A 25,934-nucleotide genomic window follows, 5' to 3' on the forward strand; every position below is an offset into this window, starting at 1 on the left:
ATTTATACTGTACTGGGTTCTCCTAGTTTAAGCTCTGTAAATATTACACAATTACACTGTTAAGCTTGCCACGACCTAAGCATTTGGGAAATCAACATATCAAAGTCAGCTGAAATAAAATGTATCAGCAGTATTCTCACAATGATTACTATGACAGCGAGAACTCGTACCCTACAATTCTATGATCTGTCCACTAGATGTCAGGAAGTGACTGTTTATGTAAAAGATAAACCAGTCCGTTCTGCCTTGTATAAATAGACATTTATCTTTTCAAATGTTTGTGAATTATGTAGTTAAAAAAAAAAAATTAGAAATACTGGTGATACACTTACAAGGTTTTGTCCAATAACAAGTGCTATCCAGATAATTTACACAGAACTAACTGTTGGTGCTCCTGGAACAGACACTAGTACATGTCAAACGGACAGCCAATGCCAGAGATTTTACTAGGTAAAGCGGCCAAGGTAAAGGAGTAAGACCAATATATGAGGGTCGTTCCAGTCAAACCGGGACTTTTGAGTTTATATAATAAAAGAACAAATTTCAAGTGGAATTTATTTTTCGACATACTCCCCAGCAATATTTCTACACTTTTCCTAGTGTTTTCCTAAGGCTTGGAAAGATTCAGCATAGAAACATTTGTCAGCACGCCTGAACCATCCTAGGACAGCCTGCTTCACTTCATCATCAGTGCTGAAATGCTGTCCTCCAAGGAAATGTTTTTCACAACGGGTTATGAATCAATTATCCAGGATCAAGTGTTCCACGTGCTGAATGTTCACAGGATTGACTGCTGTGGGCTGGGAACCCGCACGGCCGGGATTGTCACTAACAGACGTACAGCCATCTTTGAAATGTTTACACCATTGAAATGTATTACTGCGGCTGAGGGTCTCATCACTGTACTGTACTTGAAGTCTTCTCTAGATATCTGCAGGTTTTATGCCTTTGTTCACAAGAAACTTCATCAGCACACACTAACATTGTTGTCCGCCATCTTTATTAAAGATCTTCTCTAGATATCTAGACTGGCTTGCGACATGTGAGCTGCCTATCAGTAATAGGCCACACTTGCCACCTACTACTGCGTGTAGTACCGCCACTCTAGCAGCCCTTTTTACACCTGTAAAATGAAAAGTCCCTTTTTGACTTGAATGCCCTTCGTATTTATGAGGCCCACCAAAAGTACTTAACCCCTTCACACCTAAGGGTAAAACAAATCAAAATGCCTAAGCTCAAATTTGCAACATTGACATGTGTTAGTAAAACCGTACATATCACCACAAGTACTTTGTACATCCAGGTGAATTACACCTTGTTTTTTTCAGGATGAATTGTGTTTTCATTTGGTGGTAAATGGTAATTGATAATAAAAAAAAATCAGGAAATATCCAAGGAAAACTGGTCCAAAATAGTAAGAAAAAAAAATCCTTTTTTTTTTAATTTAGCTGTGTGTTTCTTGTTACTACCATAACCTACCACCAAAGAGCAACCCAAAATAACTTTTCCAGCTCTTGATGATTGCAGAGATACCATATATGTGTATGTTATTTGTACCCGTAGTACAGCCCAGAAACAATAGTGCACATTTTGACTTTTTGTTTACCTAAAAACACACTGACACTGATACCAATTATTTTTTTTTAAATCCTGACCTTTGACCCTGACCTTGGCCCAAACACTTACCCTGGCACTGAATTAGATCAAACCTTGATCTAGGTATTTTTTCTTTAATTTATTTTTTTTTTTTTTACCAAATTTTTTTTCCTCTATGCCAGGAGTCAGAGAGATACAATGTATCTCTCTCCTCCATTCTTAGAGAGAAAAAAAACCAAGGGGGCCGGGCTATACAGTGACTGATCACTGTGATAGCCAATCAAAGGCTATCACAGCAATCATGTGACCCGGAATATTGAGTCCCGGGTCCCGAACGTTAGAATGGGACCCGGGGCTTTCAGTGACACCCCGGTCTTTGTGGTAGGAGCACGCAGTGTGGCGCGCTCCCAGCAGAAAGACAGGTATGCAAATGTGCGGCTCCACGAAAAAAAAAATCCCAAATCTGTGAGGCCGCATATTTGTGTGACGTTGGCGTCAAGGGGTTAAAGTGGTTGTAAAGGTAAATTTATTTTTTTTAAAAATAACAGACATGTCTATACTTATCAGTGAGACCGGAAGTGAGAGGAAAGAAGACGTGCACAGCGCTGGATCGAATGAGGGCTCAGGTAAGTAAAGGTATGGGGAGGGGAAACTGATGTCTAATCATTTTATTTTACCTTAATGCAAATATTTTGAAGAAAAATATATATTTTTTCGGCTATAAAAACTATATATTAAACTCAAAGTTAGTCATTAATTTAGTTCAAAATGTATTCTGCTACATGTCTTTGGTAAAAAAAATATCACAATAAGTGTATATTGATTGCTTTGTGTGAAAGTTATAGTGTCTACAAACTATGGTATAGATACTGCAATTTATGCCATTTTTTGCTATACAGTGCTGCACTAGTTTAACGGACAATTGCGCGGTCATGCAATGCTGTATATAAATAAAATGTATGTCCTTTTTTCACACAAATAGAGCTTTCTTTCGGTGGTATTTGATCACCTGTGCACTTTTTATTTTTCATGCTATAAACAAAAAAAGACCGAAAAGATTGAAAAAAAACATATTTTCTCATTTCTGTCATAAAAAATATCCAAAAAAACTCAAATTTCGTCATGAATTTAGGCCAAAATGTATTCTGCTACATGTTTTTGGTTAAAAAATCCCAATAAGTGTATATTGATTGCTTTGTGTGAAAGTTATAGCATCTACAAACTATGGTATAGATAATGGAATTTACACAGCTTTTACATTCTGACTGCCCATCACATTTCAGGACCGTACAAACACCCCCAAAGGACCCCTTTTTGGAAAGTACACACCCTAAGCTATCTGCTGAGAGACATATTGAGTTCATGGAAGACTTATTTTATTACTACGTTTTTGGAAAATGACAATATTTTTTTTTTCTTTTTACACAAAGTTGTCACTTAAATGGTATATTTCTCACACAAGCTGTGGGTATAATGTGGAATTACACCCCCAAATACATTCTGCTACTTCTACCTAGTATGGGGACACCACACGTGTGACCAACATACAGGACCCTGAAATCCAATGACCACTTTGAAAGCCTGAAGGGGCGTAACTTCCTCAATTCACTTTGTCACTACCCAACTACCCATCACAGTTTCGGAGACCCTGAAATGCCAGGATAGCACCAACCCCCCCAAAATGACCCCTTTTTGGAAAGTAGATACCCCAAGGAATTTAAAAAGAGGCATGGTGAGTATTTTACTTTTTTAAAGCAGACATTTAAAACATTGCTTTTACATGAAAGTCGATCGCCGACTGAAAAAAAACGATACCAGGATGATGCTTGCAGCTGCAGGCAACATTCTGGTATAACCACTCAAAGTGCAATGATATACCAGTACATCGCTGGTCCTTGTTGGGTGTATACGCTATGTTCTTTTTCTTGTATGCAGCCTGAGGGCTGAACGAAAAAAAGAAGAAATCTCTGCCAGAAAAAGTGTGTGGTATGCCCACCATTAGAATATACCGCCCTGCATCCACCCACTTCTAATGGTGGGCACACATGAAAACGTATTAAAAATATTATAAAATATATATGCTAAAGCATAGGGGCCATCCACCCACTGGCCTCCCATCTACCCACTGGCCACCAGCGAATGAAAAATCTCATTCAACAGCACTGCACACACCTACTTGTGAGAGCAAGACCCTGTTGCTGTCAAAATAAACAAGTCGGTGCTGCAGCTGAATGACATCCTCATTTTTCAGGCAGGCCTTTTCCCCCTTTCTAAGATGGGTATTTACAAGCTGTTGGGGGAAGCCCTGGCAATTAGGTCACACGGTGTCACATATGCCAATTCCAAGATTGTACAAATGTCTAAATAGTGGCATGCCTGAATATAAATTGTCCACATATAAGCAGTGCCCCATATGGATAAAGGTTGACACCCAGTCCCAAACTATCTTGCCACTGCTCCCCATGTAGTTTGGGCATCCGGGGGGGCTCCACGTGACTCTCTTTTCCCTTGTAAATTTGAAACTTATATGTATAGCCTGTTTGCCTTCTCACAGGTCTTATACATCTTGACCCCATATCTGGCACGCTTGCTGGGGATAAATTGTTTGAATGCAAGGCGGCCAGAAAAATAATGAGGGACACATCAATGCAGGTGTTTTGCTGGGGAGTATAGACATCTGAAAATTTTTGGTTAAGGTGATTTACGAGGGGCCGAATCTTGTGGAGCCGGTCAAATCCAAGGTCACCCTGAGGAGTGTGTTGTCATTGAAATGCATAAAACACATTATAATCTCATATCTATGCCTGGCCATGACAGCAGAGAACACGGGATATGGTGAATCGGGTCTATGGACCAATACAACCGCAATTCATTTTTTTTAGAAATGCCCATGTTGAGGGCTAGGCCCAAAAAAACTTTAAATTTGGAAAACGTAATGGGTTTCCATGCGAATGGTCTGGCAAGGTTTAAATTTGTTTTGGCGGCGATAAATTGTTGTGCATATAAATTGCTTTGATCCACAATCAATGCATACAGATCTTCCGTGAAAAACAGCTCCAAAAAAATCAAGGGGAGTAGTTAAATTTGCCGTTTCCACCTGAATTCCAGGTTGGGCAGTGAAGGAGGGAAGTACGGGTGCTGCAGAATTTCTGGGATACCAATCCGGATTTGTAAGCAGATCCGGAAGGATACTAGGGGCTCTACGGTCCTGTGTGCAAATTCTTGGTGGCTGCGGGACACTACTTATGCTCGCCACCGCACCAGCTTGTACTGCACTTATGGGACTCTCCACGTCACCAATACTGCAGTGCTGGTATGTGTAAGACCAGGATCTACTAGGCTGCTGGTGCTCGCCAGTTCACCAAAAGGTATAGCAGCACTAGCACTAGCACTGCTGCATTTTATCATGCAATTGTAACATCTCAGCAACCTGGGAATGGAGTCGGGTACGCCTGATCTTAGCAGGGACCTCTTCTTTATCGTCTGGGTTCCGCTGCTGTCTACAGGTTCGTAAGCAGCATAAAGTGGTACTGGACTCCAAACCAAAATCGTAATATATTACAGCTTACCCATCATTAAATGTGTTAGCTGCATTTGTATTCCTTTTTAGGCTTTTCCCCATGTATTCATTTGGAGATTTGGCCAATATCATACCTCCTGTATTAGGGTGCCTACACTCTGGATGAAAAAGCACAGGGGCACCTTTGGTCAGCAGCATTGGTAATCTGGGAATGGGGGGGGGGTTAGGAGAGTGTAAAAATGCATTAGCAGTTTTAGATACACTGAGAAATTGAAGCTAAAACACTGCTATAAGCAGTTACAGCAATAGTTTTCAGCAGCAGCTTTTTGTTTCCTTTAACAGGTTCTAAATGCCAGGCAGTCACAGCGGACACATGGTCAGAAAGCTTTTTGGTGGGAGCACAGGGTGCACATTCTCAGCACAGAAAGATGTTTACATGACCTCTCGACGTTAAAGCCCACCCACTGAGAGGCTGCATATATGCATACCTCCAGTAGACAATGGTTAAGCATAACTCTCAGCAGTAAATGGTTTGTCTCAACTCTGTAATTGCTACATCTGCAGGATGCGGTGTTCTTCTGAAAAACAACAGACTTACTGGCCAGATCAGCAGGTGAAAATAAACAAAAGAAAGCCTAAAAATGAAAACTAATGCAGCCACCACATCTAAGAATTGGTAATACACGTTTGCTTTTGGGTTTAACACCACTTTAAGATTTATCAAAGTGATAAGTATAATGAGTACATGTGTGTTACAAAACTATAATTTACACCAAAACTACTAACCAGTAACACTAACAAAACCCCATTTGTTTCATATGTGTGTGCTTTTTCTGACAACATCCTTTTGTAGCTATTCTTCCCTGGAATGTAGGGGATAAGTTGTCCTTGATAGTTTCTGCAATCAGAAAACCTAAGGCTACTTGCACACTAAGCATTAAGTCCATGTGCATCCAATCCCAGTGGTTTGGTGTACCCAGGAGGCACAGTGTCCAGCTCGGCTGCCTGCAGCCTAAGTCTATGGCAGGTTGAAATATGCTGTGACTGGAGGGGGCTGAATGATATACCGGAGTGGTACCTGTGGTAAGGACCCTATGCACTCAGGGATGTAAGCTCAGAATGTAGAATACCTGCGTTCTCAGTATACGAACGAGTACCACTAAGTACAGCATTCAGTCGCAGAGTATTTTAGCCTTTGGCAGGCTGCAGCCAGTTGGATTAGAGGCTGCACCTGTGTGTCCTGAGCACACTAAAATGCAAAGATAGGATGCACACAGGCTAGATGAAATGTGTGGAACATACAACCTATCAACTGAACCCTGATTCAATTTCCACCTCCTACCTAAACGATTTGTCTTCCAAGTCCTAGAAAACGTGTTATGGTTTCTACCTACACTGCTCTTAATAAAAAAAAAAAAAAAATTAGAATAAAATCACAGTGTGTTTCACCAGTTACAGGAGGAGAACTGGAACAAACAGTGTTTGACACAGTTTTAAAACCGTAAAGCAATAGAGACACAGATGTAAATCATATTTCCACAGCATAGTCACACCCCTCTACACTAACCAACATTACAGAAGATACAAGAAAATGCACATAAGATTTGCTTACTTTGGGCTTTGCCAGCTCCTTAATTCTAGCTATCTCTTCATTGGTTAAAACATCAAGATATCGCACAATACGGGGACTATCCCATTCATCTTCCTCCTTAATAGGACTCAAGATCAATAATGGGTTTCTGTTTCCATTGTGATACCGACAGAAAAGCCTTTTCTGCCTCTTTGGAGTCTAAAGAAAAAAAAAAAAAGCAAAATTTAAATACAGGTATAAAAAAACTATTACAATTGTTACAGTTAACCTAAGCAAAAAAAATATATAATATATAGAAACTGCCGTTGCTGATTTGTGTTTAGACGTGCAGAATCCAGGGCTGTCATTCTGACTATGGCTACACCATCTATTGATTCACTCATTAGAAACAACCATGCAGGCAACCAGCCATATAACCCAAATGTAAAGACTTCCTGTGTCCGAACAACCCTAACTTTCCAGAATCCATAACCAATCCATAACGAAGGTCTTCATTTAACCAGTGCCACTATTAAACAACAATTACCCTTGCATGTTGCACTGGAGAAATTTCCTTATTTATCCAACAATTAATTTCTCTTTTTAAAAAGGTAAAAATCTTATATTGCTTCTATTGTTAAAAAACTCTCTCAAAAACATACTGCACATTCTTTTCAGCTCTCCTAATTGAAGCAAAACCAGTAATTTCCAGTTTTTATCTTACTGCCAAACCCCAGTTAGCTGCAACTACTGTAGTCTCAACAAACTTTGCCCCATTTTCAGCAGACAGTCTTCCAAGTTCCTTTTGATTATGCTGGAGGACAATTAAAGTGATACTAAACGCTTAATCTTTTTTAATAACAAACATGTTATACTTATCTGCTCTGTGCAAGGGATTTGCACAGCACTCCGGGCTCCTCCCTCTTGCTGAGTGCCTCCATAGGAAGCTGCTTGCTATGGGGCACTCGTGCAAGCTCCGCCCCGCCCCCGCTTACTCTTCACTGGCTGTAATGGACAGCAAAGGGAGTCAATGGCTCTTTCTGCAGTCTCTGAGCCAAAGAGAAGGCAGAAAGCCGGGATAGCAGCTGCTCTTGTACACAGCTCTGGTTTGGGATTGAGCTTGGGTAAGTATTGAGAAGTGGGGAGGGGGCTGAAGGGGAAGCTGCATACTGAAGTTATTTTACCATCATGCATAGAATGCTTGAAGGTGAAAATCTTTCAGGCTTTACAAGCACTTTTAAGCTACAATGTATCAGGCAAGGTGCTCTGATGTTTTTCATCATTTCTACATACCTCCCCACGGAATCATAGCTCACAGGCTTAAGTTCTGCCTCCTCTTGTCTCAAATGTGGACGTTTACGTGGTTCTAAAGGCAGAAGGTGTTTTTTTTTACCTTACTGCAGAGAATGCCTGAAGGTAAAAAAAAACACTGTGTGCATCTCCCCCTGATGCTTACCTGAGCCCAATCTCAATCCAGCACTGTGCACGAGAGCAGCGCCTCTCTTTGCCCTTTCTCCCCTCACTAGACATGGAGCCAACAGTGGGAGCCATTGGCTCCTGCTTCTGTCAATCACAGCCTGTGAGGAGACAGCGGGGGGGGGGGGGGGCCAAACCATGCTGTGTGTGTCTAAGGAAACACAGAGCATGGTTCGGAAGCGATCCCTCACGAGTGTCCCTATAGCAATCAGCTTGCTATGGGGGTCACTCGGCAGGGGGAGGGGTTCCAGGAGAGCTATTGGGAGACCTGAGAAGAGGAGGATTGTGGTTGCTCTTTGTAAAACCATTGCACAGAGTAGGTAAGTATACCATGTTTGTTATCTATCAAAAAAAATAAAAAAATAAAAATGTTTCTGTTACAATTACTTTAAGACACAGACTTACACCAAGCGTTCTGGGCTTGCCCTAAGATCAAGCAAAATTGGGTAGCAGTAGTGCGTTACACTGCTTTGCATCTAGTTAACTACCTGCCTTTATCTCCGGAATATCCCTGTGTCAGGATTTCTAAAAAAATATTCCGCGTAGAGTAGGTGCAGGCTTCTCTAGATAAAGAAACCCAGATTTCTTTTATTGTTTGGGAATCATTGATTTAAATGTTAATTATTGATACGCAACAATTCATAGTACAATGTTTTTGATACACTTAGTGGTATCAAACCAAACTACTTCTAAAGGAACCCAGATGTTGAAGTTCTACCTTCCAGCTAAACTATACACTACAGTCTTACTGCCTGGGGCCTTCTCATGTACTATTAGGTGTACAAACAACTGGCAACCATTCACGGTTTGATTAATTGGCAGATGAAAAGATTGTTTTATTGGCTGACCCTCCTGACAACTATCGGACCTTATGTTACTGGCCAGACTTCATTTTGTGTTGTCATGTGACTATGAATCTGTGCTACTTTACTGGCCAAATGTTGTGGCCATACTTATTGTCAACTGCATGCTCACTTGTGTGCCTCAATGCACTAAAACTGTTCACAATAAAGAAAACATTAAAACCTTTAAAGTAGAACTATAGCCAAAACGTTTTTTTTTTAATTTTTGATAGACCAAAGAACCCTGTCAGAATTTTTTCCGCTATCTGTATCCCACTGCAGAGATTTCCCTTCACTTTTTGTCCCACAGCCAAACAGGAAGTGAGAGGAAATCCCTGCATTTTAACTGCATTCCTTGGGGACCCCCAGGTCACCAGAAATACGGTCCCCATTGGAAGAAAAAAAAAAGGAAGTTTTGCCTTTAGTTATACTTTAGATCCCTTTTGAAATAAATAGCCAGGCAGGGAAGCAACACATTAAAACGATACAAACTTTTGGACATTTTTGTTGATACTAGACTCAGACCGTGCACAGGGCCTAGACTTGTCTCCAATTGCCAACCCCTCCCAGCGTAAGCACTGTCATTCAAATGGCAAATGCCAGAACATCCACTTCCCCAAAAAAGCTATTGATGTTTCTGCCAGAAGTGCATTTTTAATGCTAGTTTTCTAAGGTTACAACATTTGTTTTATATACCCATAACTAAGCGCATAAACCAAGAACATAAGGCAATAATATTTACAAGCTACTGTGTCAGTTACCATTCTCACTCCCTCTCCACGGCACAGAGCTTCATAGGTCTCACGTTCAGGCAGATAATCTTGAGGCCTGGTATAGACATCAGGGCGCGACTTGTGTGGCTCAGTGTCTGACGTCTTGTTTATTTTCTCTTCAGTTTTCTCTCGTTCTAGCATCTTTTCAAAATATTTGAGGTTAGTGCCAGCTCGGTCATGGTTTGGATCTATAATAAAAAATGGAAACTGTGTTTTTCTAAAACCATCTTAATATCAGCATGTTACACCCCCATCAGCATGTTACATCCCAAGGCCTTCAGTGCTATTGTTTCTGAAAGTTTTCCTGACACCAAGAGAAAAATGGTGACAGAGAAGGACCTCCAGCAGATTGACAGCCTCAGCTCTGTTCATGTAAGCTGCCTGAAGCGGGGGGGGGGGGGGGGGGGGGCTCTTCCTTTCAATCAGCTCTGAAAGCTTTTCTCACTGAATACTGCGGTATGTAATTTCATTCTCTGACCCCTTTTTTCTGACAACTCAGACAAACTTTATAAATCCTGGACTTTAAACAGATGTAGAGAAGAGGATTACAGGACAGTCACTTCACTGGTTAAATGTAAGGGTTTACAACTACTTTAATGCATTCTCTGCATTCAGGTAAAAAAACCTTTCAATGTATGTCCCCTTCCAGAGATACTTAACTGAGCTTGATCTCGATCCCATGGTGTGCTGGTCTGCAGCACTGCTGCTCTTCTCTCCTCTCTCACAGGAAGGGTCTGCAGTAGCAGGAGCCATTGGCTCCTGCTGCTGTCCATCAAATCCTATGAGCAAAATGATGTCAAAAGATGTAGACAGTGCAGCTCGGGATCAGCCCCACACAAGTGCCCTCATAGTGGCTGGCTATCGGGGCACTCAAAAAAAAAAAAAGGAAGAGCCAGAAGCACCAGTGGGTAACCTCAGAAAAGGAAGATCAGGGCTCCAAAACCATTACACAGAGCAGAGAAGTATAAAATGTTTTTTATTTTTTTATTTTAATAACACATTAAACCTTTCCAATCACTTTAAACCCTAAAGCAAAAATCATATTGCAGTTTAACAATTCTTAGATGTGGTGGCTGCATTCATTTTATTTTTGTAAGCTCTTTTCCTTTATTTTCACCTTATGATCAAGCCAGTAAGTCTGTTTTTTTTAATCTTCCTTTAAAAGACCAAACTGTCCAGCAAAAGTGGCTGTTAGTGGGTTGAGACACATCATTTACTATTGACAGCTGTATGTAAAATGGTCAGCTTTTATCTATTTATGTAAAACCTTTATTTAAAAAAAAAAAAAAAAAATGGAGTTCAGCTTTGATTTGTTAGTCAAGTTCCTATAAAATTCTGCTAGTTTGACACTACCCTACAATGACAATGCTGCTGCTCAAAAGGTGACTCAGACTCAGTTGCTCCTCCATCCAAAGTGAAGACACCATAAGACGGAAAGTGTGTTGCTGGATCACCAGAAAATAAAGGGAAAAAAACTATTAAAAAAAAAAAACAAATTCAGCCACCATATTAAGGATTGGTAAGCTGCAACATTGGAGGCTTTGTAGAGTTTTGGGTAGGAAAATGCTTCACTTCACAACATACATAATTTATTGGTCTCAGATGTCCAAAGGCCTTCATATATACAAGCTGATAGATGCTCAGGGCTCTCTCTCACCTTCTATGCTGTGAGTGTCTGCTGCTATGTGAAAAGGCAGACACCTGAAACACTTAGACCTCATGCACATGGACATTTAATAGGTTAAAAATCCTTGAGCGTCAAATCCCCTATGCTTTCCGACACTCAGGGAGCCGCAGGTGCCACTTACAGCCACCAATACATGTGAATGACCACACACAGATGCAAATCTGCATCAGTGTTAACCAGCGCAGTAGAAAGCATTTCCTAATGCCCCACTCTCACATTTGGCAAAATAGGCTGTATGCACATGTGCAGATAGGTGCCGATGCACAAGGAACTAGCATTTACAAGTGTACAGCCAAGTGCAGTCATTTGTATTGACTGCTATAAGCAGCATCTGTGACTCCCTAGGCACGGGAAAGCACTAAGCCTGGGTCACATGTGGGTTGCGGTATATCGCATGTGATTTGCACAGGAACCGCACCGCATTCCTGTGCAAATCATGTGTGATTTGTGTGCGGTGTGCGGTGTGATTGGAGCCATACATTTTGTATGGCTCTATTCATACCACACCAAAAACATGCAGGTCCCTATTCACACCTATGCGATCCGATTCTGCACATCACACTGCGTTTTGCGGACCGCTTTCAGGGTTTTAACTTAACATACATACCCACAGCAGTTCGCATGAACAGGGTGCGATTCTGATGTGGTGTGGAATTTGCACTGAAAACGCTGCAAATTCTGCACCGCATCAGTGTGAACCAGGGCTAAATGACTTTGATGATAATAAACTGTCTATGTGCACAAGGCTTAAAAGTTACCAGAGCAGCATGTTTGCTTTGGGGAACCTATTAAGGGGCAACTTGTAAGTTAAGAGCTGATAATAATTCAGTTTGTGGTTCAGACGAGAAGACTGTTTTTATCTCCTAAAGACTTTCTGTACAAAGTCCTCCTGCAATGAAACCATATTTGTTTGCTACCTTACTAGGTTTTGCAGGACAGTCCTATTTGGACTGTTTCTGGGTGTCACTATCTCATGCATGGTTTACCATTGCCAATGCTATTTGAGCCTGAGTGGGACTCTTATTCTTTCTGAAATTCTGGGGTGTCATTTCTGAAGTTAGTTCTACTGGATTTGTGGGTGCCCTTCTTTGGAGTTTGGAAACACCCCCTGCACTCTTGTGGACTTTACGTTGAGCACTGATTGCTTTTGGAAAGGACTGACTTTTGTTTTTCACATATATTTATTGCATTGATTATTATTTCACGTTTTTACGACAGCACTGCACTTTGTGCTTCGATGTCTGCTTAAGGTTTTTTATATCTGTTAACCTGTGCTAGCAGCTGTCTTTTTTTGACATATCTTTAATCCTAGCATGGAACCACACATTTATAATTGGGCCTGTTCCCATTACTCCTTGTACAAAAGAGTGATCATCAGTTCTAGAGCTGTAAATTACATTCCAGTTCCCTATTCCTCCAATGAGAAGTTTAGGTGCTGTGCATAATATTTGCTTTGTCTTTGGACCCCATTTATAAAGAAGAGATGAAGCCTTAGCAAGACATGTATAAAGCACAGCCAAGTGACTTACAAATGTGCATTACACCCTGTTTGCTTTTGGGCTTGTTTACACCTGTGGTGCTCTCTGAAGAGTGATCTGTACTAGGGATGCACCGAAATGTTGGTGTCCGAAACGTTTTGGTCAAAAATACCCCTATTGGCCTTTGGCTGACATGAAAATAGGCACCGATACAGGTGCTGAAAATAGCCCTGCCGCCGCCTTTTTGTTCTCAGACTTACCTATGCTGGGCATAGAAGGAAAGAGGGCCTCCACTCATCTCTATGCCTTTGGAGGACTGGAGCGACATCATTACGGCACTTCCAGTTCCGGCACCTTGTAAACAAGGCCATTTTTTTTTTTAAAGCACTAGATCAATGTTTCTTTTTTAATCTAATGCTTTACATTGCAAAGGAGAGATGTGGGATCTAATTGACCCCAGATTTCTCCATAAAAAGGACCTGTCACTGCTTATTTCTGTCACAAGGGATGTTTGCATTCCTTGTAATAGAAATAAAAAATTAAAAAAAAAAAAAAAAGGACAGTGTAAAAAAAAATGTAATAAAATAAATGTTAAAAAAATGTCTAAAGTGCCCCCGTCCCATAAGTAAACTGTGTTCAAACCACACATGAGGCATCGCCGTGAACATCAGAGCAAGAGCAATAATTCTAGCACTAGGCCTCCTCTGTAACTTTAAACTGATAACTTTCCCCCCTAGACTGTAAGCTCCAAGGAGCAGGGCCTTCCTATCCCTCTTGTTTTGAACTGTATTGTTGCTGTATTGTCTCCCATTATATTGTAAAGCGCGGAGCAAACTATTGGCACTATATAAATTCTGTATAATAATAATAATAACTTGTAGAAATTATTAAAGCATCACCCATGGAGATTTTTAAGTACAGTAGTTTGGCGCCATTCCACGAGCGTGACATGTTGGGTATCTATTTACTCAGCATTACATCATCTTTCATATTTTACAAAAATTTAGGGTATACAGTTGCAAGAAAAAGTATGTGAACCCCTTGGGATTACGTGGAGTTTTGCATGAATTGGGCATAAAATGTGCTCTGAACGTCATCTAAGTCACAACAATAGAAGAACACAGTCTGCTGAACATAATACTACACAAACATTAGATGTTGCCATGGTTTAATTGCACATAACATGTAAACATTCACAGTGCAGGGAGGAAAAAGTATGTGAGGCCCTAGCTTAATGACTTCTCCCAGAGCTAATTGGAGCCAGGAGTGAGCCAACCTTGACTCCAATCAGTGTGATGATATTGGATGTGTTGCTGACAGCTGTCCTGCCCTTAAAAAACACACACCTGTTTTGGGTTTACTGGTTTCAAGAAGCACTGTCTGATGTGAACCATGCCTTGCAGAAAAGAGCTCTCAGAAGACCTACGATCAAGAATTGTTGACTTGCATGAAGCTGGAAAGGGTTACAAAAGTATCTCCAAAAGCCTTGATGTTCATGTGTCCACTGTAAGACAGACTGTCTACAAATGGAGAAAGTTTAGCACTGTTGCTATTCTCCCTAGGCGTGGTCGTCCTGTAAAAATGACTGCAAGAGCACATCGCAGAATGCTGCATGAGGTAAAGAAGAATCCCAGAGTGTCAGTTAAAGACCTACAGAAATCTCTGGCACATGCTAACATTTTTGTTGACACATCTACAATAAGGAAAACATTAAACAAGAATGGAGTACATGGGAGGACACCACGGAGGAAGCCATTGCTGTCCAAAAAGAATATTGCAGCACGTTTGAAGTTTGCAAAAGAGCACCTGGATGTTCCACAGCACTACTGGCAACATATACTGTGGACAGATGACACCAAGATTGAGTTGTTTGGGAAGAACACACAACACTATGTGTGGAGAAAAAAAGGCACAGCACACCAACATCAAAACCTCATCCCCACTGTAAAACATGGCGTAGGGAGCATCATGGTTTGGGGCTGCTTTGCTGCCTCGGTGCCTGGACGGATTGTTGTCATTGATGGAAAAATGAATTCCAGAGTTTATCAAGACATTTTGCAGGAATACGTACGACCATCTGTCCGCCAACTGAAGCTCCGCAAAGTCTGGGTGATGCAACAGGACAATGACCCAAAGCATACAAGTAATTCAACAAAACAATGGCTGCAACAGCACAGAATACGCCTTCTGGAGTGGCCCAGTCAGAGTCCTGTCCTCAACCCGATTGAAATGCTGTGGCATGACCTTAAGAGAGCGATTCACACCAGACATCCCAAGAATATTGCTACACTGAAGCAGTTTTGTGAAGAGGAGTGGTCCAAAATGACTCCAGATCATTGTGCAGGTCTGATCTGCAACTACAGGAAACGTTTGGTTGAGGTTATTGCTGCCAAAGGAGGGTCAACCAGTTATTAAGTCCAAAGGTTCACATACTTTTTCCTCCCTGCACTGTGAATGTTTACATGTTATGTGCAATTAAACCATGGCAACATCTAATGTTTGTGTAGTATTATGTTCAGCAGTCTGTGTTCTTCTATTTTTGTGACTTAGATGACGTTCAGAGCACATTTTATGCCCAATTCATGCAAAACTCCACGTAATCCCAAGGGGTTCACATACTTTTTCTTGCAACTGTATATTGCGTTTAAAAAATACATACATTTTTAAAAAGCATGTGGAACATGTTCTTTTACAATGATGAATACTATATCTATTGATATGGTATTCCAACTATATAACATGAAGACCTTCAGAAAAGATTTCTGAGACTTTATGTAAACTCTTAAATTATTGCAAGTGCTCTAAGCTGAAGGCAAGCGAATACTGGAAGACCATTCAAGTACCACTGTACAGCATTTCTCAATGCAGTTCTCAAATAAGAGAAATATGCATTTCTGATACAAGGGGCACTGCAGGGGAAAGGCTCCAGTTTAGTTTGCTTGCGGGCTCCATCTTTTACCTCCTACAGTTGGGTAATTGTTGGGATACAGTAGATGATCATTTCTGTCCTCATCTCAGGCCTTCATCGACAGGTAAGAGGGTACATTTTTCTGACAATTAGTTTATCTTTATTACCTTTAAGTGATTCCTATTAATGTTCTACACCATCACAGCATAATGGTTACCCATTGTCTGCTCAGTAAATTGGTTTTTCTTTTTCTCCTCTCAGTAACATGTAACATCTAGAGTTTGGAAACACTTCTACAGTGTAATTTCGGCTCAGAGCAAAGTTGCAACTTGCAAATATTGTGAGAAGAAATATTCTTTTCCAAATGCTACAAAGGATGACAAACACATCCTTGCATGCTGAGGTGCCCTAAAGGCATTAAAAAAATACATTATGGATTTAAATGATTAGGACCAAAATGAAAGTGCAAGCAACTTTTCCCTCCATGGTTCTCAGTCCATAAACTCTGCTATTGGTGCTAAGGGGCAAATCTGAATTTTTTTTTTTTTATATTGATGGTTTCTTGCTTTTTTGCTGCTTTTGAAGGAAAGGGTAATAGTTACCGGTTCTCATGTATAGTTGAAATGTTTCTAACATATACAGTCCTTGGTATTCCATTTGTAATAAAAAAAAAACAAACATTTTAAAAACAAGTTTAGTTTATTTACTGAATAAGCTGAACTTTTATTTCACGCATAATACTTGTATATGCACTGCATTTCATGTTCCCATTGTAACAAAACGACTTTCAGAAAATTTCCATTTTTTCCAGGAAAAAACGTTTTTCCCATGGCTTCAAAATTTCCAGAAATTTTACATCTCTAGGCTCAGCAGTGTGGCTTTACAGCCCTAGCTAGTGAAAACGAGTCCTTCTCGCTTCAGAGCCTAAAATCATATACACTTATTAGATAGGAAATCAGCGATGCATTGAATTCTAAAGTGTTAAACCTAGATAACGGGATGAAAATTACTCTCCTACCTAGTTGTCACTGGTCAATGCCATCTACAAAGTTGACAAGGTAAAACATTAGTAGGAAATTTGTGAGCTACAAATGCATGAAGGTCTTTTACTTACCCATTGCTAGAAGTTTTCTGGTAAGTTCCACTGCTCTTTGAATGTCGCCAAGCTGAAAGACTGTGTAACTGAGGTAGTCTAGTACATCCACTTTAGAGATGGTGGCTGATTTTTCCCCTTCATCCAACAATTTCAGAGCTTCTTGCATCCAAAGTACAGTATGATAATGGTCACTCTCGTGGTAGGCTATTTTTCCCATACCAAAGCAGTCATCCACGGATAAAGATGAAACATATTTTGTTCCTAGAATATAACATAAAAAGACAATCAAAAGCAGACACAATAAATAACTTGGGCTTCGCCATTATGAACACAGGATTGGCAAGGTTTCAAAGTAATTTCATTAAACACGGCTGTAGAGCAAATGTGTCTAAGCATGGTCTAGATTATGCATTTCCACTATATATTACATTGGTATGTATTCCAACTACAAAGCTGAAAAAAAGAGAAACAGCAATTTTTGAAAACAAGCCACCTGTGGATGGCCACATATACATGCCATACAACAAAAGCTTTGGAACAAAAAACAGCCATAAAAGCAAACCTTCGTCCTTAATCACAGCACTTCAAACCAACAATTGTGCGAAATGCAAAATTATTGTTGATTTAGAATATACCATGTAGGGGGATATTATATATTAATTAATAATTTAGCATTTTGCACAATTGTTGGTTTAAAGTGCTGTGATTAAGGACGAAATTGTATGCAAGCACACAGTGTTACACACAGCAGCTATCTTTTGTTTTTTGTTGTTTTTAGGTTTAGCAAAATGTAGTTAATATTTGTAGTCACTAAGCGCAGGTGTTAAATAGGCATTCATAAAAGAAAACCTGTCATATTAAAAATATACAGGCTGTCATTTTTTCTATCTCTTCATCTGAAAACGATAGCGGTCTGACTTGCTGACGCCTTACAGTGACCCCAAACAAGCAAACAGGTAGGAATTTGTGATTTTTTTCCCTTTACTTTCCTAATATCTAGAGTATCAAAGCCAGAGGATCAGTAAATCGGCAAGAAAACTACCATTCACAAAAGATGGTCACCAATGGCACCCCTTACTCTTGTGACAGGTTTATATTGACAGCATTTTTTTCTATTGGATGGTTGTCTTATACGTACAGGTATTTTTTAATATAATTTTATATTTTATAGTTCTGCTAGGAGAGAAAAAAAATTAAATTAGTTAATTAACATCTCAAGTTGTTTCCATCAGGGATGCAATGGTTAATGGAATTTACTGTTGCATAGCAGGATCCACTAACTGCACAAGGCACAAGCAGTGCCTGCACACCAATACTTGAAAGGTTTAGCGGTATTTTAAAGACAACTTTCAGGTATACATTTGTGTATTCATATTTTTAATCTAGTTATGGGTGCATCAAAAAAGAAAAAAAAAATCTTTAAAAAGGTTTTTGCTTTTTTAAGCAAACATGTAAATTAATCTATCTGGTCTCCTGTACAGTAGCACTCAGACAGGAAGAGGGAGGAGGAGCACTATAAACTAATCTGTCTGTTTCTAGTTCAACACTGGGAAGATAGTATGGTGATGAGGTCATCATGCTATGTCTCTTTCACTGTTCAGTCCCAGGCTGATGGCTGTGCATGTCCTAGACTGTATGGCCTAAATATATATATAAAACTGTAACCTTCAGAGGGGCTCAAGGAGTTCAGCACAGTTATACAGTCTGTTAGGGATGCATGTATCACAATATTAGTTGATCCTTTGGAAAGGAAAAAAACAACATAAATATGGCTGAGCAGTTAGCTTTTTTTGCTTGGGATTTATCTTTAAGACCATTTTAAAATGATGTAAGCCTTTAACATATGTTTTAAACATGGTTTGCACTGACCTGGCAATATTCCTTTTGCTATAACATCAGGATCCAGTTTGTAAGTGTCTTGGAGGCGCATTAATGCTTTGGCCGCTCCAGTCTCATCTTCATCACTTGGAAAGAATTCCCTTTGAAATGTAAGGTTTGCAATAAAGCCTGAAACAGACAGACAATGAGTCATTCATGCACAATGTGGCCATTTCTCCATGTGGAGTACTTGCAAAGACACAACTATAGATACAGTAAACTGTGAACCTGCTTAAAGAACAAAAATGAAATTTGAAGTCCATTCTTGAAACACAGCCAAAGTTATATTGAACCCAAAAATCAAAGCCTAATATATTGCAGCTCACCATTTCTTAGTTGTGGAAGCCAGATTAGTTTTAGTGTTTATTTAGGATTTGTTTCCTTTACTGTTCACATGTGATCTGGCCAGTGAGTCTGCTATTTTTCAACTTCCTTTACCAGAGCAAGCTGTACGAGAGAAGTGGCAGTTAAATTAGTTGAGACAAACCAATTGTTTACAATGGTCAGCTTTTCTTCTTATTTTTATGTAAATTCTTTATCCCAAGGGATTCAAAATAACACTGTCTATGGCTGCTTAGAAAGTAACTGGAGTTCAGCTTTAAAAATGCCTACAACCCCCCCACCCCCCAAATGCAGCCATCACATTTTGCACATAAGTAAGCTGCATTATATTAAATGTTAGTATTTGGTTTTAATACGACTTTAATGTTTAAACAATGTCATGTTTACATGTTTTACTCTGGACCAGCCCACCTGGAACCAAATTTTGCTTGACTCCTCTAAGTATTCTTGCAATATCTTTGCTCAGGAAGATGCCTATAAATTTCTTTTCTATATGACCATGGTGTGAGTAGCCAAATTTGTTCCCTCTGCATCCCCTCCTGTTTCAGGGGTCACAGAGAGCCTGGTACTCTCCTCCATATTTAGTGGTCATGCCCGAAAGCTTTGTGGTTTTGGACTCCCTTCCTTGATGAAGATCCAGAGGAAGGTGGTGGGGTTTGTCTTTCTGGCGGCTCAGTAAATATTAGCTAGGACATGGCGCCAGCCAATTTGCAACTTTGCTGTAGTCATACAACAGCTTATGGGAGCTATGGTTCATAAAAAACATTTATCCTTACAGATACCCACATTAAGTTCCTGATGATCTGGGGCTCGTTGATAATCTTTAACAATCCCCTAGGCCTGGACCACTCCTTGCTTTCTACATGATTGCTTGCACGGTCTGTTTCAAGATAGAACAGTGGAATGGATCACACGGAAATTCTTCCGCTTCCCCTACTCACAAAACCCAGACAGCTGGTAGCAGGTTAGAGTCAGATGGCCAGAGGTAACTGTATAGGGGCAGTAGGAACAAATGAAGAATAGGAATTACACGTGGCACTGTGCAAACCAGAAGCAGCTGGGGAGGGATGCTTCCTCAGAGCAGAAAATGAGAAAGAGTGCAAAGTGCACATGGTACACTTAGATGAACAGATGGCCCCAGCACTCAGAGCCTCTGGCTCCAACCCCTTCCTGGTAGCAACCAGTGGAAAGTGGGAATTTTAAACATGTCCAGTGGTCCAAATGAATTAGATAGCTCCCAGTGCACAGTCTGCTTGACCGAATCAGAGTGGCCCATCAAAGACAGTGAAAGCTCTGAGGCAACGACAACAACTCTGGACATGAAAAGCTTTCTGCTGCTAACTTAATGCCAGAATGGGGAGCCCAGTGCCCAAAGGTCACTTCCAGGTCAACTCTGCAAGGTCTAGTCAAGTAGGGTTCAGTTGTGGATCTCCAAAATCCAAGTTGGAAAGAGGTCACACTGAATAGATTCAATTGCTGGGGCAAGTTCTAGCAATGCTGTAAAAAATTGTTTTGATTGATGAAAAATTTGAAGAAAAAATGCTAGCAAAAAATAGACTACATTATTCCCAGCAGAGCTGAAGAAAAGATGTCCAAACTCCTAGGGCAACAGCAAAAAAACCCCACGTTGATATTGGGGGTTATCTTGCGCTGAACTACTGCTATTTTGTTTGTCAGTATCCAATCCTCCTGTAGGTGGCAGTATAACTGAAGGTAAATTACTTTCTGTGTCATTCAATCAACAAGAAAGAAATAAAGAGATAATATGACTAGTTGCTCTAGGGTACAGCCTTAATGTACACAATAAAAAAAACTGATGGCCTAAGAAGTTCAGTAGTACAGATTTAATGTTGTGATAAGAATATGGAGAGTGGGCCTAAACAAATAATGAATTGGCAAAAAGGAAATATGTAGGGTTCAAGTTAGCAAATCCTTTACAACTGCCACGACTAATTTGGCAGATGAAACTGCTTAAGCAAACATCCAAGTTCAATCATGCCTAGAGGGTTATACAGACAGCTGCACAATCCTTAATATATTCATTTGGACAACACAATTTATAGCTTGAAGATAAAATAAAGCAGTAACAGGAAGAGTCTTAATGAGCAGTTAACTTGAATAAATGGATTCAGCTTAGGTATTTGCTTGGCAGGTGTTGCTGTACAGATTTACATCATTCTGGTTTTGAAAGTAGTGAAATCTGAAGTATTGGAAATATAAAAAGATTTATACACATTCCCCTTCGCTTTACACAAAGTTAAAAACTATCCAAAGATTAGATTATTTTTCATCAATCTACTGGTGCATAAACATGCATTCCTGGAGTGATGGAGTATGCAAGTTTATGCAATGAGTGGGCATGCTAAGTGTCAGTCTTACCTCAACAAAAAAGAAGTATTTAGCTGGGAGAATCCAACCCAGTCAATCAACTCTTTCCCACACCCAGGCCTGCCAGATATGAAGATATCCAGACAGCAGTTGTTGTCTGAGCAAACTGGCTGATTTGGACATTATCTATATGTACCTCAACAATGGTTTAGGAAGAGATTTTTTACTTGCATTATTTAATAAAACCATTTTGAAATCCATCAATAAACAAAAAGGTATGACTTATTAAAACTGGAACAAAGACCATTCCCTAATGTGAACTTGAAATCAAACTGGTTACCGTTGCCTGCAAGTTTATATACATCAGGCCCACTATCAATCAAAAGCAAGGTGGACCTGATGGGTAACTAGTGTTCCAGACTGGGCTTTGCTCACCTAACTATAATGCTCTTTGGGCATGCCTCATCTGTGGGACAGGCACAGTGCTTTGAGAGGGAGCTCTGCAATGGATATTTCAGCCTCAGTTCCACCACCTCTTACAACAAAATTATGAAAGGGTCCTTTCAAACGGGTGTTCCATTTTTTTCATCATTTCAGTCACGTTTTTTTAAAGGAAAAAATGGGTAAGTTTACATTTGTTTTTTCATCCGTTTACATCTTTTTAGTCATCAGCTGTCAGCTGAATGTACAAAAAAAAAAAAAAAAAATTGCCGGCAAATAAAAAATAGTTTAAAAAAATGTCGCGGGGGTCCCCCCCTCCATCCATACCAAGCTCTTTGGATCTGGTTTCGATTTGGAGGGGAACCCCCCACGACAAAATTTAAAAACAAAATGGCGTGGGGTTGCCCCCAAAATAAAGGACTTGTCAAAGACTGTCTCCTGTCTTTTTTCACACTACACTTTTTTTTGTGAATGAGTACCATGTACCCCATACTCATTTGCATAGGGGGGAGGGGGCGGGATATGGGGGCCCCAAATACCGATAAGCCCCCTGTCTCCCCCCTCCCCCCTTTGCTGACCTGCTGGACTGCATATAATCCATTGACATCTGTTTTTTTTGTCCGTTCCGATTTATTTTGCAGAAGAAAAATAGGGTTTTTTCTGTTCAAAAAAATGGATGTTAACGGATGCGGACATTAACAGATGTTCATCCGTTTACACCCACAAGCCCACAGAAATACATGGGGGTCTGTTTTTCATCCGTAAAATGGACAGATAAAAAATGGACATACATAATGCCCATGGGAAAGGACCCTAACTGTTCCCGACAGGTACAGTGGGGCAAAAAAGTATTGTCAGCCACCAATTGTGCAAGTTCTCCCACTTAAAAAGATGAGAGAGGCCTGTAATTGGCATTATAGGTAGACCTCATCTATGAGAGACAAAATGAGAAAAAAAATCCAGACAATCACATTGGCTGATTTGGAAAGAATTTATTTGCAAATTATGGGGGAAAATAAGTATTTGGTCAATATCAAAAGTTCATCTCAATACTTTGTTATATATCCTTTATTGGCAATGACAGAGGTCAAACGTTTCCCGTAAGTCTTCACAAGGTTGGCACACACTGTTGCTGGTATGTTGGCCCATTCCTCCATGCAGATCTCCTCTAGAGCAGTGATGTTTTGGGGCTGTCGTTGGGCAACACGGACTTTCAACTCCCTCCAAAGGTTTTCTATGGGGTTGAGATCTGGAGACTGGCTAGGCCACTCCAGGACCTTGAAATGCTTTTTACGAAGCCACTCTTTCGTTGCCAGGGTGGTATGCTTGGGATCATTGTCATGTTGGAAGACCCAGCCACGTTTCATCTTCAATGCCCTTGCTGATGGAAGGAGGTTACTCAAAATCTCACGATACATGGCCCCATTCATTCTGTCCTGTACATGGATAAGTCGTCCTGGTCCCTTTGCGGAGAAACAGCCCCAAAGCATGATGTTGCCACCCCCATGCTTCACAGTAGGTATTGTGTTCTTTGGATGCAACTCAGCATTCTCTCTCCTCCAAACACGACGAGTTGTGTTTCTACCAAACAGTTCTATTTTGGTTTCATCTGACCATATGACATTCTCCCAATCCTCTTCTGGATCATCCAAATGCTCTCTAACAAACTTCAGACGGGCCCGGACATGTACTGGCTTAAGCAGGGGGACACGTCTGGCACTGCAGGATCTGAGTCCCTGGCGGCGTACTGTGTTACTGAGGGTAGCCTTTGTTACGTTGGTCCCAGCTCTCTGCAGGTCATTCACTAGGTCCCCCCGTGTTGTCCTGGGATTTTGCTCACCGTTCTTGTGATCATTTTGATCCCACGGGGTGAGATGTTGCATGGAGCCCCAGATCGAGGGAGATTATCAGTGGTCTTGTATGTCTTCCATTTTCTAATTATTGCTCCCACAGTTGATTTGTTCACACCAAGCTGCTTGCCTATTGCAGATTCAGTTTTCCCAGCCTGCTGCAGGTCTACAATTTTGTTTCTGGTGTCCTTCGACAGCTCTTTGGTCTTCACCATAGTGGAGTTTGGAGTGTGACTGTTTGAGGTTGTGGACAGGTGTCTTTTATACTGATAACAAGTTCAAACAGGTGCCATTGATACAGGTAATGAGTGCAGGGACAGAGGAGCCTCTTAAAGAAGGTGCAGGTCTGTGAGAGCGAGAAATCTTGCTTGTTTTTAGGTGACCAAATACTTATTTTCCACCATAATTTGCAAATAAATTCTTTCCAAATCAGGCAATGTGATTGTCTGGATTTTTTTTCTCATTTTGTCTCTCATAGATGAGGTCTACCTATGATGCCAATTACAGGCCTCTCTCATCGTTTTAAGTGGGAGAACATGCACAATTGGTGGCTGACTAAATACTTTTTTGCCCCACTGTACATGGATAACAGTCCATATTCCCATTGCACACATTCCTGGAATGAGCTCCCTAAAAAGTATCAGGTTCTGCAGTGACCACCGCTGAATAATGGAGAATGCATGACATATTGTAAATATTTGCCAGCACACCACAGATCTTCAGTAAAAAAAACATTAAGACCAATTTGAAGAAGAGAGAAAAACACAACGTTTTGAAGCCACACAGGACCCATTCATCATGCATGCGATATCACATACCTGACGAAGGGGCCCTGTGCAGCTCTGAAACATTGCACTATTTTGTAATGCGATCTTTCTTCTATAAAAAACACAAGCAGATGCATTTAAAGATCTGAGGTGTGTTTGCAAATATTCACACTGTGAGGTGCATGGATCGGTCGCAAACAGCAACAATTTCGCTGTGGAGGTGTAAGAGAATTGTAAAGAGGGCCTACAACACTCATTTAGAAGTTCCCCCAATATGTTAAACTGGAAAGATAAAAGCCCACTGAACAAAACAAAAAACGTTATCTGTACTTACGAAGACTGAAATGTCTCCCTGCCCGCCCTTCTCAAGCCAGCCTTCAAAAGGGATGAAGATATTCTATATTTATTATATGCAAGACTAATAAAATATATATTATTTATACATTTTAGCCAGTTAAATAAGTAAAACTACATATGAAAATTTAATAAAACAGGTAGTGGGCAGTGCCCTAGTGTTCGCAGACAGCAAGTTTTCTGTAAATCTTTACTTCCACAAGGTGAAATTTGAAATCCTATTCAGAATATTCACACAGCTGAATGAACAACGGAGATACAGACCCTCTCTAGTTTATAGGGCTTTTCATGAGTTGTCATTTAGATAGAGACTGTTCAAAGGACAGCAGTTAAGCCAGGCTGTATTGTTAGAAACCCAGAAATCTTTTTTTTTTTTGACTCAGAACAAGCCATTGCATCTTCCCTTTAACGTGTGTAGTTTTTTATTTCCACATCTGCAGTATGCTTTATGCCGTTATGCTGATTTAAGGGCTGAAACAGTAAAGCAGTACAATTTTCAAGTCTGTAAAAAGTGTCAAGATTATGCAGGAATCCAATTAATGTAGCACATCAACCAGTTGCCGTTCCAAGTTTAGGAAATTGACTTTCATTACACTAGCAGCATAATATAAAAGTAGGATGAGAAGGTCAAGAATTATTCTTGTGGTAATGCATGGCAGAGAAGCAAAGTTTCCAGCCAAGTCTACACAGAACATGTGCAAAGTCTTGGCTGGTTACAATACTTCATTACTTGAAAACAAGCTGAGGATAAAAGGGAAAACATGCTTATGTGAAAGTCATCAGTACCTCACTCACTGAAGAAAAAAAAACTACATGCAATGTCAGCCAACAATAGATGAAACATGCATAGCTTGTATAGTACAAAACCCCATGAGACGAATTTAAGTTACTGGAAACTTCTGTCTGAGCCATCTAAATACAGTTTTCATGAAGACTGAAGGCCAGCAAATTCAATTACTGACCAGTTAATTCCAGAATGAAATAAAGGAAACCCATATTCAGAGAAATATACTGCAGACCAGGGGTGG

The 25,934-nt window shown here is 40.3% G+C and overlaps 1 protein-coding gene across 5 annotated transcripts in view; it reads right to left on the reverse strand.

Annotated features, from left to right (window-relative positions):
- Nucleotides 1-25,934, reverse strand: part of P4HA2 (prolyl 4-hydroxylase subunit alpha 2) — a 157,652-nt gene that overhangs the window by 62,764 nt on the left and 68,954 nt on the right. For all 5 annotated transcript variants that reach the window (XM_089694059.1, XM_089694058.1, XM_089694061.1 and 2 more), the window contains exons 5-8: nt 18,816-18,953; nt 16,965-17,207; nt 9,766-9,965; nt 6,729-6,905 (exon numbers count right to left, since the gene is read on the reverse strand). In XM_089694059.1, coding sequence (XP_089550185.1) covers nt 6,729-6,905; nt 9,766-9,965; nt 16,965-17,207; nt 18,816-18,953 — 758 coding nt within the window. The remainder of the gene's footprint in view (nt 1-6,728; nt 6,906-9,765; nt 9,966-16,964; nt 17,208-18,815; nt 18,954-25,934) is intronic.

This window comes from Staurois parvus, unplaced genomic scaffold (assembly GCF_062004578.1).
Source record: "Staurois parvus isolate SC_StPar_1 unplaced genomic scaffold, SC_StPar_1.0 ptg000648l, whole genome shotgun sequence".
NCBI classification, from domain to species: Eukaryota; Metazoa; Chordata; class Amphibia; order Anura; family Ranidae; genus Staurois; species Staurois parvus.